Source organism: Aethalodelphis obliquidens, unplaced genomic scaffold, assembly GCF_003676395.1.
Source record: "Aethalodelphis obliquidens isolate GAN/ISIS:26980383/991018 unplaced genomic scaffold, ASM367639v1 scaffold64, whole genome shotgun sequence".
NCBI lineage: Eukaryota > Metazoa > Chordata > Mammalia > Artiodactyla > Delphinidae > Aethalodelphis > Aethalodelphis obliquidens.
The window spans coordinates 583,004-606,213 of record NW_020838008.1 but is presented as its reverse complement, the minus strand read 5'-3'; the positions used below and the strand labels follow the sequence as shown (position 1 = coordinate 606,213).

The 23,210-nt window shown below is 43.0% G+C and overlaps 1 protein-coding gene across 8 annotated transcripts in view; it reads right to left on the bottom strand.

The window, feature by feature from the left end:
• Positions 1–23,210, bottom strand: part of KIF24 (kinesin family member 24) — a 60,088-nt gene that overhangs the window by 2,166 nt on the left and 34,712 nt on the right. For all 8 annotated transcript variants that reach the window (XM_027088958.1, XM_027088960.1, XM_027088959.1 and 5 more), the window contains 6 exons: positions 22,623–22,710; positions 15,219–15,340; positions 14,286–14,391; positions 8,559–8,630; positions 6,744–6,853; positions 573–2,777 (listed from right to left, as the gene is read on the bottom strand). In XM_027088958.1, coding sequence (XP_026944759.1) covers positions 573–2,777; positions 6,744–6,853; positions 8,559–8,630; positions 14,286–14,391; positions 15,219–15,340; positions 22,623–22,710 — 2,703 coding nt within the window. The remainder of the gene's footprint in view (positions 1–572; positions 2,778–6,743; positions 6,854–8,558; positions 8,631–14,285; positions 14,392–15,218; positions 15,341–22,622; positions 22,711–23,210) is intronic.

Here is a 23,210-nt window from a genome sequence, read left to right as displayed (position 1 = left end):
GCCTGCCCTGCCTTCCTGCTCCTGGGCCTCTGATGCTGCTAGACCTCTTGCCCTCCTTTCTCTCACATTCTCAAAGGCTCTCTCATTCTGCTGTACCATCCACAGCCTCCTTCAGGGAAAGCAGCACAAATCACCAGCCCCTGTTTTTTACCTTCACCATCTTGGAAGGTGACCAGCCAGCCTTGGCTCTGGGGTCACAAGGCTGCTGCTGCTGTGTCCCTGGGGAGCACTTCCAGGAGCACAGGCCCAACAGAATGAAGAAGAGGATTCTGATCTCACCATAGGTCTTAGGCTTACTTATAGGGTCAGATCCTCCCTTCTTTCACTCACATCTCAGCTTTCCCAAGCTTCTTTCACTCACATCCCACCTACCCTACCTGGCAGGCCTGCTCCAATACATTTTATTCCTGCTGTTCATGTCAGATGCATCTAGGCAGGCTCCCTTGATAAGGTGGACAAAAAGCCTTTCTCTGAGCCAACCACAGCCATTCCCAGAACAGACAAAACATTCAGCTGTAGTGGGAGTAGGGGTGCCAAAGGGGCTCAAGTCTAGGTAGGAAAGTCCAACTTACTGTGCGTGCCCCAGGATGGGCTGACGGAGTGTCCTGGCAGTCTTGGGAGAACCTAGCCTTGCTAAGTACCTTGGGATTGGCCTGCGTTTGAGCCACGTGATGTCCTCATTGTAGCAAGACAGCTTGATGGGATCTGTGGACAAATCCAGCTCCTGCCAGCCAAGCCCTGCCAGGTGCTTTCTCTCCTGGGCCCAGGGCTGGTCAGCCACATCACTACTTCCTGTTTGGGGGGTGAATGTAGGCCCAGAGTGGGGTCCCCCAGTATGTATGGTGAGGCAGGGTTTTTCTGGGAAACCCTGGGAGCAGCCCAGCTCTGTCTCAGCATCGCCATCATAGTGCCCCTGGGAGAAGAGTGCAGTCTCTCTGCTTTGACAGGGCTCCCCCAGGTCAGCCTCCCTGTTGGGCAGCTTGTCAGGTGGGTGCTGATGGATGGGTGACAGGGACAGAGCTGGAAGATCACCCCCAGGCTTACTGTCGGGGGGAGATGATGAGAGCCACAGGTGCTCAGTTGCTGAAGACATTGGCAGGTCTGCCTCTTGATCACCAGATGACACTGTGTGGCCCACAGCTTGCCCCCCTGTGTCTGCTGCCACTAGACTGTGCGCAGCTCCATCCTGGGCCGACTGCTCCAAGGGAGGAGAGCCCTCATCATCTGGGCTCTCCAGGAGAGACATGGTGAGGGGAGCCATCAGTTCAGAAGCATGCTCAGAGCATGTGCCTAGTTCCCCTCTAGAGTCTTCTCCTTGGAAAGGGTTACTGTTTTTCATTGTTCTGGTTGCCACAGTTGGGCTATCTTCACTGACTTCTCTCAGAGGTGTGCTCACTGTGTCTCTTTGGTCTGGGGATCCAGGAACTGTGATGTGGGATAGTGAGAAAGTGCAACCATCTTCCTCCAGGGATGGTGAGCTGCCCTCAGCCTGCCGAGGAACCTCATTTTTGAAGGCATCCTGTCTGAGGTCAAAGGCTGGGCCGCCCCCCCTTTTCTGGTTATATACAAAGTCTGCCTGTGAGCAGTAAGGCTTCTCTGCCAGGTTTTCTCCAGGAGGAGGCCCTGAGGAGGTGGAGTCCTCCTCTCTGCTCCAGTCCAAGGGCACCTGACTTGGGCTGTGGCCGTGATCAAGTGCTATCCTGTGGCTTGCGGGGTCCCTGGAGTACATCCAGCTTCCAGTTAGACCCTTCTCGTCACCTTCTGTCCTGGGGCTAAAACACAGACTCTGCCGCCTTTCGGCTACCTGTTCCTCAGGACCTTGCTCCCTCTGATGAAGGAAGAACGAGCCTTCGCTATTCTCCAGGGTGTTTCCCTGCTTTGTGGTCCTCTGACAGGAAACATGTGAAAAAGAATCTTCACTGAAATCGCTGTCATCAAGGTCCTCAGCTTGGGCTCCATCATGGCTCTCACAACAAGAGTGGAAGGGAGGAGGGGTGTCATTCTGGAGCTGCCCCTCTGGAGGCCGGGACTGGCATAAAAACCTTTCCAGTGGTTGGTGCTTTAACTTCTGTTGGAGGAGAGGTGGCTGCTGGAACTGCTGGTGATAGAAGCGCAAATGTTCTTCCCTCTCCTTCTGATGTGGAGGGATGTCTGTCCAAGCTTCAGAGGCAGGCCTAGTAGGTGTGCCCCCCTTGCTGCCCTGACTGTACTCTACTAAGTGATGGACGTTGCCAAAGGAGAGTTCAACTCGTGACACAAGCTGCTTTTGCACTGGCTGCACAGTCTGCACTTTCTTGCACCGGGAAGGCAGCTTACCACGGACTGCTTCTTCTCCTGGGCCAGGGGCCCTGCTTCCCCACCCGAGGGCAGTTTTGTTGCCGACTGGATTTTTCTCAGAGCATGATGCAGCTGATTCTTCTGCCCCTTTTTTGGCTAAATGTCCAGGCCGCATGGTTCCTTTGATAGAGCTAGTTTGAATGACCCACTCTTGGGGAGGACTCCCTCTAGAGCCACCCCTTTTACCAGGAGCCTTAGGTACAGAAGCAAAAGGGATATTGGCTGGGTGACTGGCCAGAGGATGGGCCTTCGTTCTCGTGGAGTCAGGTGCCACTGTGAGTGACTGTTGGAGCCCCAGCTTGACTTTTTTGGGAGAACACTTGTCCCCTGGCAGGGCCACAGGAGAGCTCTGAATTCGTTTTGGAGAAGAGTTTCCAGATGTTCGATTTCGACTGCTAGCTGAAGTGCAACATTTAATGCCTTTCTTTAGTTCTTTGACCCTGTAAACGACCATTTTATGTTAAATGTGCATTCTTGCATGTTCTGTAACTTCTTTCCTATAGCTTTCAGGGAAAACAAAAACCAAAGAAAACTATTACAAGGACTGGGAATTACTTTTTTTTTTTTTTTTTTTTTGCGGTACGCGGGCCCCTCACTGTTGTGGCCTCTCCCGTTGCAGAGCACAGGCTCCGGATGCGCAGGCTCAGCGGCCATGGCTCACGGGCCTAAGCCGCTCCGCGGCATGTGGGATCTTCCCAGACCAGGGCATGAACCCACGTCCCCTGCATCGGCAGGCGGACTCTCAACCACTGTGCCACCAGGGAAGCCCCTGGGAATTACTTTTTTATCTGGGAGAGAAATGGAGGAAATGGGGAGATTCTATTTCAGCATGAAATACCTCTCTTTACCTGAACAAAGACCAGTGTCTTCTCTCAGGATAGTAGTGTGCATCCAGTATTCCATGATCAGGAGAGTTCTGGAAATACCACAGTCCCATGTGAGGGCCAGGCCAGAGGAGCTAGTCTCAGAACTATGCCCACGCAGGGCCCATGCCACGCTTCCTGAAGATCGGCCAACTCAGGAGCCTAGTGTCTACCCCTTACCCAGTCTTCCATAATCAGAGTCTTCTTTTCCCTGCAACCACCTCCTTTCAGGCTTCTCTGAGAAAATGAGTTCCCTCGAACCTGCTGGGCACTTCAAGAAGCAAAAGCCCTCTGGAAATAAGCAGGCTTGTGCTAATTCCATTAAGGGAAAAATGACCTGTCTATTCACAGGGTTTCTCAACCTTAGCACTAGTGGTGTTTGGGGTCAGATAATTCTGTGTTGTGGGGAGCTGTCCTGTGGAGTGTTTAGCAACCTCCTTGGCTTCTACCCGAGATCCCAGCAGCATTTCTCCCCAGTCACAACAATCAAAATTGTCTCCAGACATTGCCAAATGTCCCCTAGGAGGCAAAATCGCACCATAGATAGAGAAATAGAGAACCATGCTCTATTTTACAAGGGAATTTTAGAGAGCATGGAAAAATCCAGAATTAAGTCTCTGCTAGGATTCAGTTGCCAAGATCAGAGTCTCTCACTCTGTGATACCTAAAACAAAATACAAACAGTGTAAGAATTTGGATTTACAAGGAGACATCAAGTAAAATGTGACTCTCCAGTAGTTTGTTCGTAGATTCTGTGTTGAAATCCCTTAGGTGGGAGCAGTACTTCTGCCTGGGAGCTCCCAGAAAATGTCTTTTCCATTGTTTTGATTTTAATCCACTCAATAGTAGCCAAATGACCCCTCTGGCCATTACTGAAGACCAATATAGTAAACCTGACACCGAGACTTGACTTAAATCTTCCTTTTAGGTCTGGGAGGCAAGGCAAGCAGATAACACAGTAAGCAAAGAGACATAGGATGTGACTAAAGACACGTGAATTGTGTCCTTGGGCCTTTGCTGAGGTATTGCAGTAGGGCATACATCCACGGAATGGGTCGAGAGGTCCCACAGCAAGTCTAGATGGTTCCAAATTACTTCCTGTTATAAAAATCTGAGCTATTAGTTTTGTTAAAAGAGAAACACCAAAATCTCCTCCTAGCAGTCATAGTAAATAATTCTCGAAACCTGAGGGTGCCGGAAGAAATCTTACAGATAATTTTTGGTCGTTGATGCTAAAGGCTTCCAGGGTACTCTACCTTTTACCAAAATCACTCCTGTTACTGAGTTCTCTTCTGATACACCTGTTAGGGGTCCAGCTGGAACTTTATTTTTGGACTATTTAGCAACATTCTTCTAGTATGTGCAGAGATGAAAATTTTAAATCAGAGGAAAATTTTAAATAAGCAATACAATCATCCTCATCCTGTGTGTGTATGGATTGTTACCAACAATTAATTTGAACACATAAAACAAATGACTTTCATATTTATTTTCAATAATTTGTCAGACTGCTTTAAATGAAAGAGATTATTTCTATTATACTTATTCTATTTTTTAACCAAAATTATTTCAAATAATTTCCCAATCGTACTCAATGCATCCCCTCTGAGAAAGGGTTACTTTCATCCTCCGTTACTGAGGCACTGAGAGGAAAGTCTTGTTCTCTGCTCCTTAGTGATGTTCTTATTTCAAGTACTTGATATGTCTGTGATTTGGGGAGTGAATGGGGTTATGAAACAAGACTGACTTAGGGTTAATAATTGTTGAAGCTGGGTAATGGATACATGGGGGGAAAGAACCTGAGCCATACTGGTTTTTGGGGAACAATTTTGGATCATCCCATGTCTTCTATCTGATCTCAGTCTTCACTGTCTTCTAGTAGTGCTAGGGTGCTGGCATTAGGAAACCATGCAACAAGAAAACCTCCTCGAGGAAACTTATGCCTATTATAGGCATACTTCATTTTATTGTGCTTTGCTTTTTGGATAGTGCGGTTTTTTTTTAACAAATTGAAGGTGGGTAGCAACCCTGCATAGAGCAAGTCTATTGGTGCCATTTTTCCAACAGCATTATTTTTAAATTAAGGTATGTATATATATATTTTAAAATCACTTTACTGTGATCTTTGATCTATTGTGGTGGTCTGGAACCAAACCTGCAATATCTCCACAGTATGCCTGTAATATTACTATTGTTAAAGTTAACATATGATGAGTGCTCACTATTTGCCAGGTGTGGTGCTAAGCCCTTCAAGCATATCGCATCAGTGATTCCACATAACTGTTATATGAGATAGGTGCTATCATTATCCCTGTTCACATTAAGGAAACTGGGGCCCAGAGAAGTTGCAAATTTGTCCAAGACCACTCAGCTAGCTAGTGGCAGAGGCAGGGTATTGGCCCAGATAGTCTAACTCCAGAGTCCACTCTGGTAGCCACTTTGTAAATGATCTCTCCTATTTAAATGAGATAAGGTACACAGAGAACCTCACTCAAGCCCCCAAGCCCAGGAGGAGCTCCTCCTTTCATTCACAAATATTTATTACACATCTACTAGGTACAAGTACTGTCTGGGCAGGAGAGATACAGTGGAGAAAAAGATAAGGTTCCTGTTCTCACGGAACTTAGATGGTAGCTTCTCTTTCCTTCCCAATGAGTTTCATTAAATGCCATGGATACTAAAGATTCTTCAACAGTAATTAAAAAAAAAAAACCAACAGGTTCCCCTCAAATAGTTTGTTAACTTTGGAGATGGATTCTTGGGAGACTGAAGAGGAGGTGTTGTAAGACAGGACCAGCAGCAAAGCAGCCAGAGGAAAGAATGGTAATGAGAGCATTTTCACACGTGAAGGAGACACGTGACCCCAGGGTAAGAGATGGGAGGGACCCTGGCAGATACCAAAGTCACTAGAGCCCTGACCTGGCAATAAGAGGTGCTAGTTCTGCCACCAACTCCCAGTGAGTCCTATTAATGTTTCCACCCTTTTCTGGGCCTCAGTTTCTCCTTCTATAACACAAGGTTGGTCTCTTCTGGACCTACACAGCTCTGAGTACTTCTGCCTTGACAAGTAATAGGTATTCTATCCCTAATAATTAGAGCTGAGGCTAGCAGGAAGAAAACCTCACTAAGCCTTCTACTCTGGAGAAATATTTCATCCCCCGCTAGCCATTTAAACGCCACTGATGGGGAATTCCCTGGCAGTCCAGTGGTTAAGACTCCACGCTTCCAATGCAGGGGATGCGGGTTTGATCCCTGGTTGGGGAACTAAGATCCCACATGCCACGCAGCGTGGCTGGAAAAAAAAAAAAAAAGCCACTGATGGAGTTGTCTCCTAAACAAAGGAGCGTGTCACCTTCCTCTTGTCACATTCACGCTTGTAAAATGGCAGGGCCTCCTACGTCACATTCTCCAAATGACCAATTGCACATTCCCCTGGCAGTAGAATTACTGTCCCAAGAACAGGCTTGTGGAGCTCAAGGTCAGATCCTTGTGTGTGTATCACACACACATACACACACGACCTGCCACCTGAAGGGGACTCACCGGTCAGCATAGCGCAAGGTATTCAGAGTGTGTTCGGTGGCCACATGGCTTGGCGAGATGTTGGCGATCATGCAGGTTTTGGCATTGCCAATGAAAGAGTCCTTCAGAACCTGTTTGAAACAGAAGGCAGGTCAATGAAGTCAACTAACCAAGGGCCTACTGACTACTTACTGTGTGCAGGACACGGCCACAGTCACCCTCACCCGCTTCTACGAAAAGGTAATTCACAAAAGGAGAAACACAGTCAATAAACAAAAGGTACTCACTTCACCACTAATCAAAGAAATGCAAACAAACCATTTTAAAAAACTAAAATTTTTGCACCTATGAGATTAAGACTCATACTACCCTGCTCTGCTGAGGGTCTAGGGAAAGGGCGCTCTTGTACACTGCTACACTGCCTGTATACCGTGTAGCATGAATTGGTACATGCCTTTGGGAGGGCAGTTTGGCAATATGGTAAAAATTTGGTAAAAAATGTTCACACTCTTGGTTTGGCAATCACACTTCCAGGACTTTATCCTAAAGAGATAATGATTGCTCAGTTGATCCCCCCCCCCAAAAGTATACACAGGATATTCGTTACCTTATTATAATAGTAAAATTTGGAAAATCTACAAGTCTATAAACAGGTAACAAACTAAATAATTGTAAACTGCATACAACCATAAAAAATAATTATGTATATATGTACTTAGGTACCTGGAAAGATCTAAAACTTATGTTTGAGTGAAAAAGGTATATTATTCTGTAAGTGGATCCATGTGTGGAATTATTTTTTTAATTAAATAGGACACAATTTCTGGGGATGGAGGACATGTTTTGAAAAATAACAAAGCCAATGTCAGAATCAGGACTAACCACCTATAAGAAGGGTTTCCTGGATCCCTGGTTGAAATCATGTTTGAGAAGAAACAATCTAACCCAGTTCTGACTAGTAAGGAGCTATGTTATTATAGGTTCTGCCCCAGGTCCTGTGGGGCTGCCGATCTAGCTGCACAGGGTGAAAATCTCTCCCAGAATACAAAGATCCTCACCTAGACTGCCTTCTACCTAGTCTGTCCCTACTGTGCATAGGATTCGGTGCAGAAGGGAACCAGGGGCACCCATAACTGTCTTCACAGCTGTTTGTACCTAGGCAGACCCCTCCGTGGGCCACTCTTCTGCAGCCATTACAGATGCACACTTATTGGCGTTTCCCATTAATAAAGAAGCACATTTTCGTGACAGAAAAACGGAAGAAAAAAATTACTTATGGTTCTACCACTCAAAATAATCAGCGAACACATGCATAATTTCTGTGAAGTTTTTTCTTCTCATTTCATATTTTTAAACTATAGATCTTGGTCATCTTTCCTGTCAGGACATGTCAAAAATCTATCTCATTCTTTTTAACTGCAGCTATTATTTTTTGTCTTGAAACACTGGTCTAAGTCTTACAACTAAGAAAGTACCAAGTACAGCTGCACTACCATCCCCTTCAAAGGCTCAGAGACTCCACTAAATCAACAAGGTTTCTTTACATTAGAAATAAGCAGAAAGCTGGTGACCACTGCTGCCCCGCAGGGAGCCTGGCTGCTTCGTAGTGCAGGTATCCCTGCCCGAGGATGCCCCTTTCTTCTCCAAGACTGAGAGCTCCTGGAAGGAATGTGACTCCTCCCCCTCCTCTCTCTGCCCCCTCCCTTCCCCCTCCCCCCTCCCCCACTCCAGGGAGCATCACGCCTTGCTGGCAGTGGATGCTCTGCTGAAGGAATAAATGAATGGAAGAAGGAACACATGAGTGAACCAGAACTCAAAGCTCATATATAACTTTACCTGAGTTAATTTGCTTTGCCTGAAAGGAGTGTGAGTGTGTTCCTGATCCAATGCACGGATACATTCCTTCAGCTGCAAAGTGGTAGAATAATAAGCACATCAAATATCACATGCAAAGTGAGAATAACAGATCATATTTTTCTTAAGTAAATCACAGTCATGCAATTCCCAAAAGGAAGTCAAAATGCCGTGCTAGTTTCTCGTTCGACAAGAAAAATCAAGCTAGACTGGGAAACATCATCCTGTGCTAGTTGTGCCTAGTTAAGCCCCCCCCCCCCACCACCAATTTAAAGGCTGTGATCCTAGAATTAGCCCTGATAGTGTAGAACAGACAAACCCAGGGACATTCCCACAGGTCCCAGAGTCCAGCTTACATGGTGGCAGTTCTGGCTTGCCAGCTCCCTTTCTCTCCTCTTCTCACACTCTTCCCAACTACAAGATGCACTTAAATAGAAAGATACTATACTACTCCCCCGCCTCCCTGCTCACACATGCACACCTATAGGTATGGACTCAAGTGCAGATTCAAGTTGTCTGGATGGGACAGGAGAAATTCTAGAGTCAGAGCTGGGAAGGAACAGAGAAATCATCTAGGTCTACCTCCTCATTTAAAAACAAGGGGGGACTGTGGCCCAAAGGCAAGGGCATGTCACTTGCTCCTGGGCAGAGCCCCTCAAAGAAGTGCTCATTGGATATCACTAGTGCTAGCAGAAACCTGCATATGTAGATCTCTAGGGGCAACATGCCTATCAGAAAGAGCAGGGGTTGGGGGGACAGGATCAGGGAGGAGAGATCTTCTATTTCTGAGTCCTGCATCTCCACTAGGCAGCAGTAAATGAGAAGAAAGGCAGGGAAAAGAATGGAAGGAATCCCTTGGCAGTGCCAGTTCTGGGAGTTCACCAAGAACAGGTAATTAGCTTTGAGAGTCTGCTGTGGCAGCAGCTACAGATGCCCACAACTAACTCCTCTCTATCTAAGAAGCTGCCGGGTTATAAGAAGGTATAAGGGAATTTCCTCTTTTATTACAAATCAGTCCAATATCCCCAAACTTCAGCACTGGGAAGATTCTCTAGAAGGGACGAGCAGGTACCCAAACCTGGTCCCTGAGTTACACCTGCCCCTTATGTACTCAAATCCAAGTGTGGCTATCAATTCTCTATGAGCCTTTGGGTCCCTTTAGCCTTGAATCAGAATGGAAAGTAGACTTTACTAAACTCTAAGGGAAAACCAAGGGAAGTACCCAGGAAAGAAAAAGGGCACCTCTGTGCACCTCACAAAGCACAAGATTTTGATCCTATTCTATAAGGCTTGTTCTCAGGCCCCTTTACATGCTATCGCCCATGTGAGACAGACACAGTCAAGCCCCAGAGGGTTCTCCAACTTCACAGGTACTTCTTGGGTTTCTTGGTTAATTCCTGGACCATAAATTTAAACATGAGAATCAAAGATTTCTAGCTAGAGGCTGTGGACCCTTGGCCAATTCACTTAACCTGAGCTTCAGAATCCTGATCCATAAAGTGGGAATAAGAGAACCTGCTTTGTTGTGAAGGGTAAACTGACTAGCATATAGTACATGCTCAAATATATTGGTTCTGGGGCTCCTTGGAGAAATGGTTGATTCCAGGGCTAAGGCAGGGAAGAGTGTGTGATACCTTATAGTGCCAAAAGACAAGGAGCTGCTCAAAAAATGATGGGGGCATGTCAAAAGGATACAGAAACCAACCTGAAAGAACTCCCAATGGCCATCTGGGATAATTTGAGCAAGAAAATAAATAATGATAGAAATGGATTCTAATTTAGCAAATAAAAGAAATATCCATTTACTATTATAACTAAATAACCAAATAAATAAATTAAAGAGAAAAAACAGCTCTTTCTTACAGTAGCATTCTAACTAATTAATGTAGAATGATGAACATAGAAAATCCCATCAGGTAAACACCACAGTAATAATTGTTGCAGGTAAGAATCATCAATGGATACTAAAATTAGGCAGCAAAAGTGTGATGTAAACAGGATATTTGCATAGTTTCAAAGTAGCTCTCCATAAGATACTTATTACAAAGGGAATAATCATAACTTTACAGTGGAGTAACCTAGCACAAACCACCTTAACTCAGTGATCAAGTTTAACATCACCAGTAATAAGACATATTGACTGATACAATACACTGAGAAGTATACAACTTCTGTGGTATTCTTGCTAAAAATTCATTATCTCAATCTAATAATGAGAAAACATTACGCAAACACAAATTCAGAGACATTCTGCAAAATAACTGGCCAGCATTCTTCAAAGGTGTTAAGGTCGAAATTGACAAAAACTGAGGAGACTACAGACCCATGATAACTAAATGTAACATAGAATCCTGGACCTGAAAAAGAACATTAGTGGGACTATTGATGAAATTCAAACAAGGTCTGTAGATAGTTAATAGTATTATATCAATGTTCATTTCCTGATTTAGATTACTATAGTTATGTAAGATGTTAACATTAGGAAGGCTGGGTGAAGGAATGCTACATGTTTATTTCTGTAACTTTTTTAAAATCTAAAATTATTCAAAAATTTTAAACAATAATAAAAAGATGCTGATTCTCTCACCTCTCTCAGCCTCCCAATTTATCCCTCATGAGGCCTGGAAATAATGTGTCTAGCTGGAGATTTCAGTTCTGATCAAAAGGACTTAAATACTGTGGAGGGGCACAAGACAGGACTATGCATCTATAAGAAGGAATGAGGGTCTCTGTACACAGCCATGGAGTGAGCTCCAGGATACTGTTAAGTGCAAAAAGTAAAGTGTTTACAGTATGCTACCTTTTATTTTTTCCCTCCTGAGAAAGGGGTGAATACAAACATATATATTGGTAGAAAATCATTATCTAAGGGGAGGGAGGTAACAGGATTGAGAGGACAGGGTTGAACACTAGACTTTTCTGAATGTGGCTTATTTTATAACTTTAACTCAATACAAAATTGGTAAGCTTAAACACACAGAGAAGAATTATTTCAAGTGACTTTGCAACACAGTATTATGACTGTACATCCCTAGTGGGATACAATTTAAGGGTAAAAAGGAAACTGCAAAGAAATCTTAATCTGAATTCAGTAATCATATTATGAGTAATATTAACATGATTTGGGTATACATATGTATTGAAGTAGAGCAAATAAATTATATTAATGTTGTTAGGAACTAAGAATTTTAGCATAAGAGAAAAGGGAGGGAAATATAAATTTTAAAAGTTAAGCAAAAATCCTGCAGTCTTAATTTTGAATTAATTTATTAGTATGAATCCCTGATATACTTTTACCTTTAAAAAAAAATATCTAGGGCTTCCCTGGTGGCGCAGTGGTTAGGAATCTGCCTGCCAATGCAGGGGACACGGGTTCGAGCCCTGGTCCGGGAGGATCCCACATGCCAGGGAGCGGCTGATCCCGTGCGCCACGGTTGCTGAGCCTGCACACTGGAGCCCACGAGCCACAAGTACTGAAGCCTACGCGCCTAGAGGCCCAGCTGCGCAACGAAGAGTAGCCCCTGCTTGAGGCAACTAGAGAAAGCCGCGCGCAGCAACAAAGACCCAATGCAGCCAAAAAAAAAAAAAAAATTTCCAAGCTCTGTCCACCAAAAAGGCCTAGTAGCAAGGACTAACAGTGGTAGTAAGTACCACTAGCACTCTAAATGGTCTCTAAATACCATTTCCCTCTAAAAACCAAGGCTTGTTGAAGAAATGGCTGATTCAAGGTCTGGGGAAAGAAATGTACAAGATGAGCCTACAACATCTTGTCATACCAGAAAGCCAGAGACTAGTAGGAACATATTTGAAAAGACTCCCACTGGCCAAAAATGTGTAATTTAAGAAGAAGAAGAAAAAAAGATGACAATGTTTATAATAATATGAAAACAAACAAAAAAATAAACAACAACAACAAACTCATGGTCATGTTTAGGTTACCAGGACATCAACTCATTCTGAAAACTGGTGAGTGAAGGCAAAATATCAAGCATTTATCTTGCCTCTGTTGTATGAATTATATTTCAGGATAATCAGATAGTTGGGGGAAAGTTCTTTCCAGTTAATAAATAAATACAGAAGGAATATTAGAATTAGAATATCACCATTTTGGAATCCCTAATGAAGCAATGGATAAAGGTAATAATGCTCATTGACAGCTGCTAAAACCATAAGGTGAAAAAGGTTGATGGGAAATAGTAATGGAGGAATTAGAGTGATAACACTTCAAAATCACAAAAAGAGATAATCAGACATTCTGTACCTCCTGATGTGTTCCTATAGAAAGTGTAAGAACTACTCATGAATTATTCTTGCCAAAAAAACAGAACTTAAATCTGATCAAGGCTCTAGATCAGCATTTTCCCAATCAAAATCTGTGAGCCACAAATACAAACCATATATGTAATTTTATTATAATAGCCATATTAAAAAGAAATATAACCATATTAAAAAGAAATAAAACTAGTATGTATAAAATAGAGAATAAGAACCTGCTGTATAGCACAGGGAACTCTACTTAATTTCGCTGTACAGTAGCAACTAACACAACATTGTAAGACAACTATACCCCAATAAAAAAAAAAGAGAGAAAAAAATAAAAAGAAATAAAACCAGATGAAATTATATATTAAACATATAATCTTAATTGTATATTATATTAAATATATAATCTTAATTATATATTTTAGTTAATCTGACACATCCAATAATATTTTGGCATGTAATCAGTATGAAAAAATATTAATGATATCTTACATGTTTCAACGTGTAATTTACACTTAGAGCACATCTCAATTCAGACTAGCCACATTTCAGGTACCCAATAGCCACATGTGGCTTAGTGGCTCCCATTTTGGACAGCACAAATATAAATCTTAACCACTTTATAGAAAATAGAGGATAGAGTACCATGTTAAACATCAACATGGAATGCAGATAGCCTAATCCAGAATGTAGGAAATCTCATATGTCAAGTGACTGAATTTTCTTCAACAAATACATTAATATTAAAAAAAGAGAGAGAGGGGGAAGAACTGATATGGCATGAAAGAGGAATATCAACCAAAAGCAATCCGAGGATCTTGTTTGTATCTTGATTTGAATAAATCAACTGTAAAATGACATTTATGGGACAACTGGTAAAATTATAACACTTACTGGATAACAGGTATCATTAAATAATTATTTCTTTAGGTGTGCAATGGTATTATGTTATATTAAAAGATAAGAGTCCTTATCTCTGAAATACATCATTAAATATTTGTGGAAGAAATGACATGATGACAGGATTTGTTTTAAAATAATCCAACCAGGAGAAGGAAAGGGTTGGTTAGATTTTTCACATGTTGAAGCTGGGAGACAAGTATTTGGGAGATCATTATACTATTTATTCTACTATTATATGTTTGAAAAAATAATTTTAAGACTTGATGAGAGGGAGAAAGTGTACCTAAGTTAACCATTCAAGCAACTGCAGAAATACTTCTCTGTTCCTAATTGTCAGGGATTGACCAGAGGAAGAGAAGGCAGGGAGAGAAAGAAGAGTTGTCGAGAACTGCCAAGAATCTGATTGGGCACCCTTCGTCTCCGTCTCCAGCCTTGGAATTCTACTGCCTTATTCCACCCCACCCTCTCCTACTCTGTCTGCATGTAAAGAGGGGCAAAATCTCTCAAGAATGATTTTTAGATTAAAGGTTTTGAACAACTTACAGCCAGAAGACTCTGGTTTATTTCTGCACCTTCCATCTTTGTCTGTCTATCTGAGTCTCTGGCATCTGCTGCTCTTTCACTGCCAGCCAAGTCAATAAAAGAGATCCTAGAGAAAAGACACAGCAAGGATGACTTCTTTGGGGCTTTGGTTTATTTTTACATCAGCCAGCATTTTGTGAACCCAGCAAGAAATCAGCACTGACCCATCCTCAGGAAAGTAAAAGATATTACTGTCAGCTTTCCAAAAGTATTGCAAGATTCTAATCTGTCAGTTACTGCTGGCACTGTTCACTTAGATCCTTCTGTTGGTTTTAATCATTTGTGAGAAAGTATGACTGAAATTAATTAAACATTCTTCCCATAAGGCTAAATGACCACAATGCAAATCACTTAGGTGACCACTTAGATAATTAAATAGAAACTTCCGTGGGCTGCTTTCCAGCAAACCCCCCCTCCCCGTAAAAAAAAAAAAAGACTCATTACTCAGAGGTGAGATAGGTTCATCCATCACTGTGGCAGAGTTTGCTAAGATAGCACCAGAAAGGCAATGAATGTACCCAGTTGTCTTATGGCTTCTTTCAGGAAGGATGGATTAATTTTCTTTCTTTCTTTTTTCTTTTTTTTTGCCTGTAAGCTCTCTGAGATGCATTTCCTACTATTCCTCTGCTGATACTGTTTTTCACATTAGAAGCAATCAATGTCCCTTTTAATAACTTAGGGTTGACCAACAATAGGTCATTACTTCATGGTTAATCAACTGATGGCACTTTAGTACAATGATTTATTTCAGAGTTAATAACTCTACTGTGTATCCCTGTAAGATATAAATAAAGAACTCCACAGTGGCAGGATGTCCTGTTGTTGACAACACATATTTCAAAGTCACATTAGGGAAAGGCACACAATGCGATTCCCTGTGTATTTCCAGCTCACCTGCCAAATGTCCTCTTGGCTGAATCTTTGATCTGAATTTGGATGATAGCATGGGAGCGGGAGGAGTCTGCATTAACTCCAGTGGCCCCAGTGCTGCGCTCCTTGCTGCCCTTCAAGATCACCTGAAAATAAAATCCACAGGGTGACTTCTGCAAGGAGTAAACAAAGCCCTCTGGCTCCTAAGAGTCGGCTGAGAGCAGCAGAGACCAGACATATAGCTTTGTCAGTAGACTGCAGTCTTTTCCCTCTATGAGGAAAGTTGCCTAAACTCTAAATCATATAGAATAAGTACCCAAGAGCAATGAAAACAATGTGGAATACTAATCTTGGGGGAGAACATTCAATAGCTCAAGAGCTAATTTACTTCTTGATCTCATATACTCTTTTTAATATCTTTGATGGATTTAACCTGACTAAAATCCCCAGGGCATAACTTGGCTCCAAAGTAAGGTCCCATCATACCCATCTGTTGTAGTAACCGAAGCAAAGGACAGAAATGTGCATCACAGAATGAATGATCACATCCACCTCTTCCACCACGATGCAGTCATAACGGAGACCAGGACTGATGTGTGGGAACATGGAAGTGATGAGTTATCACAATTGCCATGAGCCCATGATTTCCCTTGAGACCACTGCCCCTCCAAATGGGAGTAAAGGCTAACTCGGGTCCCTCTGGCCACAAAGGAATGGGGGAGAAGAGGTGAAGCCTCAGGAATGGCCTCAAGCCACTGAAAACACAGCCATATAAGAATATCCTAGGGAGGGTGGGAGGAAGGGAGACGCAAGAGGGAAGAGATATGGGAACATATGTATATGTATAACTGATTCACTTTGTTATAAAGCAGAAACTAACACACCATTGTAAAGCAATTATACTCCAATAAAGATGTAAAATATATATATATATATCCTGCCCTGGTTTGGGGGAGTGTTGATTATTGAGAATCAAAAAGGTGAAGAACTTTAAAAATATTTGACAGGATCCTCACAGTAGCCTAAGGTGAGGTGAGTATGATTATTATGCCCAATTTACAGCTGAGGAATAAATTCAAAGGTTGATTTGCTCACGAACAGCTGTTTTGTGGCAGAACCAAATTCCACATCTAGTATGTCTGATTCCAAAGCCCATGTAGCTTCTACTACACTGTGGGGCACTTAGGACAAATTCATCTATTTTGCAGTGAATTATACTAAGAAAGTCCTATTTAATTTTTTTCTCAATCTCTCAGAAGTTTAATTTTTATCATATTGAACATAGCTACAGTTTCCAGATTAAAGAGTCCAAAAGCTGACAGAGTCAAACCTTCAACAATAGTCCATAAAATATCTTAACAAACAGGGGTAGGTACTTTTTAAAAAATTAACTAATAATAAATTCCTCCATGGCCTAAGCAATAGTTATGTCTCTAAAGATTATCAGTGAGATTCAGAATTGTATTTTAGAATCAAATTTAGAATCAAATTTTAAATGCACTCATTTTGTATATAGCTTGCTTAAAGTTTAAAGGGACTATCTGATGAATCCTTTTGTAAAGAGCAGAAATTGTTAATTTACAAAACTGGATTATCAACTGCATGGATAGCATGTTGCTGCTAATCAGAAATCAGAAGAATTAGAGCAGTAATCCCTTATACTGGGTGGGGCAACTGCCCCCCCCACACACAAAAAAAAGCACTGATAACTAAACCTGGATGCTGGCTAGGTCACTTAAGGCCAAATCTATGACTGAACCATCTAGTTTGTCTGGCTATCTATCTATCTATCTATCTATCTATCTAACCACCCATCCATCCATGCCTCGCTGCAAGGCTTGCTGGATCTTAGTTCCCCAGCTAGGGATTGAAATCGGGGCCATTTCAGTGAAAGCACAAAGTCCTAATCACTGGACCGCCAGAGAATTCCCATGAACTATCTAGTTTAAATGCACTTCCTCATCCTGGCCTTTCTCTATCACTCTGATTTCATATTTTCATAGATTACAATGCAATGATGAGGGATTATTTTAGATTTGTATTAGTCTTTTTTATCAAACTTCTTTTTCATTAGAAAAGAAAGACATGCTTACTGGGGAAAACTTAGAAAATACAGGAAAAATATAAAGAAGAAAATATATACCTTCCATAACCCCAGAGTTAACAAGATTCTGGTGCATTTCCTCCCAGGGTTTTAGGGGTCTCAGAGCTCTTTTGATATATATACATGTCTTTTACAAACCCCATGAAGAGACAGGGGAGATCTTTTAAATGCCTACATTTGTGAATTGTGTAAGCAATATGCTTGATGGATAAAGGAACAATCACAGAGAAGTTAAGTGGCTTATCCAAGGTCACACAGGCAGAATATGGTCAGGCTAGGGATAGAAGCCAGGTACCCTCTGCCACGTGTAATCAGTGATGCTACTTCTGCTGGAATATGATGAGAGCTCAGAGAGGCCTTAAGGCCATACCTAGTCAGGAACTGTGGATACTGACAGGAAGCTCAAGGGGTGACCTTGTGGTTCATCCCCAGGGGAGTCAAGAAAGACTGTCTTCTGAGGTTCTATTATAGAGTTTTATTACTTGGCTTTTCATTGTGCCATGATGTACTAGATACCTGTGAGTGCATCTCAGAAAATCTAACATGTTGAGGTGACTTTTCCTGACTAAATGCCTTTTAGAGAAAACATGAAGGAATTTTTGGTCCATGGTCCAGTTTCCTCAGCTTCAGTAACAGTCTGCAACCACCATGTTTTTCAGAAACTGTGGTATAAAGCAGCTGAGCTCTGAGGAGTAAAAATGAGGCAGTCTGTGAAGATCATTAGATAGACTTTTGTAAATGATATACAACTCAAGTGTAGCAGTTAAGAGTGAAATCTGAAGTTAGACTGTCTGGGTTTACATGCCAGCTCTGACAATACAGTTGTTTAAACTTTTGCATTGTGAGAACTTTTACAAATCACTTAACTTTTCAGGGCCTCAGTTTCTTATCTATAAAATGGTAATTTCATAGGTTACTTTTGAGGACTAAAAGAGATAATACGTAGTATGTAAAGCACTTAGTACTACGACTGGCACATTATATGTTCTCAATAAATATTAATTAAAGAAAATATACTGGGCTTCCCTGGTGGCGCAGTGGTTGAGAACTTGCCTGCCAAGGCAGGGGACATGGGTTCGAACCCTGGTCTGGGAAGATCCCACATGCTGCGGAGCAACTAGGCCCGTGAGCCACAACTACTGAGCCTGCGCGTCTGGAGCCTGTGCTCCACAACAAGAGAGGTCGCGAATAGGGAGAGGCCCGCACACCGCGATGAAGAGTGGCCCCCGCTCACCGCAACTAGAGAAAGCCCTCGCACAGAAACGAAGACCTAACACAGTCAAAAAAAATAAATTAATTAATTAAAAAAAAAAGAAACTATACTAAAGAACTAACATATTTTTCTTTTTTTAATGTATTTATTTATTTTTGGCTGCATTGGGTCTTTGTTGCTGGGCGTGGGCTTTCCCTACTTGCGGTGAGCAGGGGCTACGTTTGTTGCGGTGCGCAGGCTTCTCACTGCGGTGGCTTCTCTTGTTGTGGAGCACGGGCTCTAGGCGCGCAGGCTTCAGTAGTTCTGGTTCACGGGCTCTAGAGCGCAGGCTCGGTAGTTGTGGCACACGGGCTTAATTGCTCTGCAGCTTGTGGGATCTTCCTGGACCAGGGATCGAACCTGTGTCCCCTGCATTGGCAGGCGGATTCTTAACTACTGTGCCACATGGGAAGTCCCAAGAACTAACATCTTTGTGTAAACTTCCAAAACTTAAACTATTTCTTTTAAAAAAATGTAGGGACTTCCCTGGTGGTCCAGTGATTAAGACTCCGTGCTTCCAGTGCAGGGAGCATGGCTTCGATCCTTGGTCAGGGAACTAGGATCCGCATAGCAGGAAGCGAAGCTTCATCTGCCGCTCCCCATCACTCACATTACGCATTATCACCTGAACCATCCTCCCCCCACCCCCCATCCCACCCATCCATGGAAAAACTGTCTTCCATGAAAGCGGTCCCTGGTGCCAGAAAGGTTGGGGACCGCTGCTTTAGACAAATCATGTTATGTGAATAATAAAATGGGGACCTGCTACAATAGAAAGTAGAGACAACTATGGAATTCTGTGGCACTGGGAAATATTCAGGGACTTTTTTTTTTGGGGGGGGGTACGCAGGCCTCTCACTGTTGTGGCCTCTCCCGTTGCGGAGCACAGGCTCCGGACACGCAGGCTCAGCGGCCATGGCGCATGGGCCTAGCCACTCCGCGGCATGTGGAATCTCCCTGGACTGGGGCACGAACCCGTGTCCCCCGCATCGGCAGGTGGACTCCCAACCACTGCGCCACCAGGGAAGCCCCAGGGACTTATTAATAAGAATAATAGACATGACAAATTTAACTAGCATCACAGTAAGCATTATATGTATATTATCTCATTTCCTTCTCTGTCACACAACCCAATCGTCTGCTAACATCCATATTTCGGGCTCAGAAAGGTAAAGGATGTGCTCAAGGACACACGGCACTGGGACCCAGCTCCATCCAGACTTTAATCACGAAGCTTCCTGCACAAATACCAAAGACAGGCTATGAGCACTTCAGTAGGGTAGGCACTGTGTATAGACTAAGTCTCTATCACCGGCATACAACTGAGGCTTATCTAGGGGAAGCTCTTACTCTGTGGGCCTCTGCTACCAACTACAGCCAAGGCAATGTTAAAACACGAAGCAGATTTATTAGAAGTTCACGAATGGATACCTATAAGTACATGAACTGTCTGTAGGAATGACTTAAAAGCCCAAAAAACTCTACAAGGGAAAAAATGTCCATCATTTGCCTGACAAGCAAAACCTTGATTCCAAATCTGGTTGCATCAGCAAGTCCTCTGTAAAGGCAGGGAAGTCCTGGTCCCTGCATTGGTAAGACCGGGTAATAAAATACACCTGGAAGGAGAAACTCCTTGGAGGAAGGACAATCCTGTGTGAAAAATGAAGCTGCCAGTTGTGCAGGCAGGTAACAAGTAGCCATGCCTGAGTGAGCCTGAGGGTGATCTGCGATGGTGACATACATGAAGATGACACCTGAGGGTGACACTTGAGCAAACACATAGGTGATACCTGAGTGAGCGTGAATGGTGACACCTGAGAGAGAGTGAAAGTGTGACACCTGAGTTGGCAAGTGCTGTTGTTTCAAGTCAGTAAATGTTTATGAGGGTAACCATGTCAGATATCCATAATTTATATCAACTTTCCACCTTGATCTCAGCTGGCTTCCTTCTTGTACAACCTCGTATGTATTACAGACTGAGGGTATCAATGGCAATAATATGTCCACTAACAAGAAACTTCTGCTTGTCTTAGAAAACACACCTTAGGATAGAGCAGTGCCATAAACTCTTCCAGGGTGAGAGTGATTTGACACCAGCTTGCCCACTAACATAGTCATGACCCATAGCCAAGGAAAAGGGACTTCTTTTTAGTGTTTGATCCTTTCCCATTCAATTGGTCTAATTTCCAAGGACAACAGCATCATGAGGACCAACTCTCCTGAAACTCCCAGCCAAATGAAGGAACGACTAGGGGAGGTAACGGCAAGAGGACCACAGGGAATAGGTGTGTAAGAAACAATTTCCTCAGGACTCTGCAGTGGAGGGAGCTCTGGACAGGTTAAGAATGGTCAACAGCCTCGGAAGAACCCTTCAACATGTCCCACACACCTTTGTTCTGTGCCTGCCTTTGCAGTCACTAGAAAGGGGCTCTTAGGTGCCTGCCTAGAACAGCCACACTAAGGTGCCATCCTTGGATTTTGGGTACCAGGATTCAGGAATCTGATAATCACATAAATACAAGGTTCCAGCCCTTAAACAAAATTTACCTATTTGTCCCAAGAAAAAGAAACTGTTAGAGGGCTTCCCTGGTGGCGCAGTGGTTGAGAGTCCGCCTGCCGATGCAGGGGACATGGGCTTGTGCCCCGGTCCGGGAATATCCCACATGCCGAGGAGCGGCTGGGCCCGTGAGCCATGGCCGCTGGGCCTGCGCATCCGGAGCCTGTGCTCCGCAACGGGAGAGGCCACAACAGTGAGAGGCCCGCGTACCGCAAAAAAAAAAGAAACTGTTAGAAAAAGACACGTATTAATGGTGGGTCACCTCACCATTTCACACACCCAAGTCCCTGGAGGGATGTACTGTGAAGCTGTTCTAAAGGTGGGTATTGTCAAGTACCCAGCCTGTCCTTCGAGCCCTCTCCCTTTGACTCTAGCCAGGCTTGTTGGATATACTAGCATGACTATGATGGCTGCATGTTAGAATAACCTTGGGAGCTTTTAAAATAATACCCATCTTCATACATTGCTGGTGGGAATATAAAATGGTGCAGCCACTTTAGAAAACAGTTTGGCAGTTCCCCAAAAAGTGACTCAGCAATTCCACTCCTAGGCATATACTCAAGAAAACTGAAAACGTACGTCCATACAAAAACCTGTACCTGAATGTTCATAGCATTATTCATAATAGCCAAAAGGTTGAAACAACCCACATGCCCATCAACTGATGAATAAAATATGGTATATACATACAACAGAATATTATTCCGCCATAAAAAGGAATGAAATACTGATACATTCAACAACATGGATGAACCTTGGAAACATTATGCTAAGTGAAAGAATGCAGAGACAAAATGTTGCATATTGTGTGATTACATTTATATGATATGGCCAGAATAGGTAAATCCAAAGAGATAGAAATTAGTGGTTGTCAGGCACCAGGCACAGGGGAAATAAAGAGTAACTGTTAATGGTACAGGGTTTCATTTTGGTGTGATGAAAATGTTCTGGAATTTGATAGTGGTGATAGCTGTACAACTTTCTGAAAATACTAAAAAAAAAATCACTAAATTACATATTTTAAAAGGGTGAAAAAAGCAGATTTTAAAATACCTTTGGAATGATACACAAAAAACTAAAAAATATATTAGTTGCCTCAGGAAAAGGGAATGGAAGGAATATTTTCATTGTACTTTCTGAATTTTGAATCCATGTGAAGGTATTACCCATTAAAATTTTTATTGAAAATAGAATATTTCTCTCCAGCAGCCTTTACCAGAGCCCACTACCATAAAAATACACATTAGCAGCTTTTGAAACTGGCTCAAAAGTATCCTCTCATGCATTAGGCTCTCCCACATGCCTTACTTCCCACTATCAAGGCACTGAGACAACAACCTTGTAGAGAAAGGAGCCAACCTCTCAGAGGAGGATTCATATTTTATAAGTGTGAAATGGTATGTTTGTCATCGCCCTTTGCCTAAACCTGAGTCCATTATATTTAGGAGATAGCAAAATGAAGTCTTCCCTGGTACTTAAGCTGCTACAGTGGGGTAGTAAAGGAGGAAGAATTACCTCTAAGAGAAGCTCCACACTATCCACCTGAAGTTCTCGCAGTCCCACTATCTGTACCACATGCTTGCTATCTTCTCTTGCAAAGAGCCTGTGGATGCAAGAACATGGTTGGTTTGGCAGAGCTTCAGTAACAGACTCCCCAGAACCCAACCCACCACTCCCCATTAAGTAGCAGTTTTGCTGTTTGTGTGGGATCGATATGCATTCTCCTCACCACCCCCCACACCTCCTGATTCCAGCCCCAGGCTTCAGAGGCAGTCTTTGATTGTTTTAAACAAATCAGCATCTTTGGCTACAATGAATAGAATGAGCATTTAAGCCAGACCTATGCCAATCAATGGATGGTGTATTCCTGGCTACAGTGATTGGTTCAGGAGTGGATATGGGATCTTCGCTGGTCCCATCAAAATAAAGTCCTAGTCTCTGGTTGTTAGGTGCTCTCTTTTTCTCTCTAGAAGTGAAAGCATGTGGCCCTGGGAGCAGTGGCAGCCATTCTACATCCACAAAAGAGACAGTTTTGGAATGATGCTAATACAATGGAAGGTAGAGCAGAGAGATGCAAAGAAATCGGGTCTCTATAACATCACT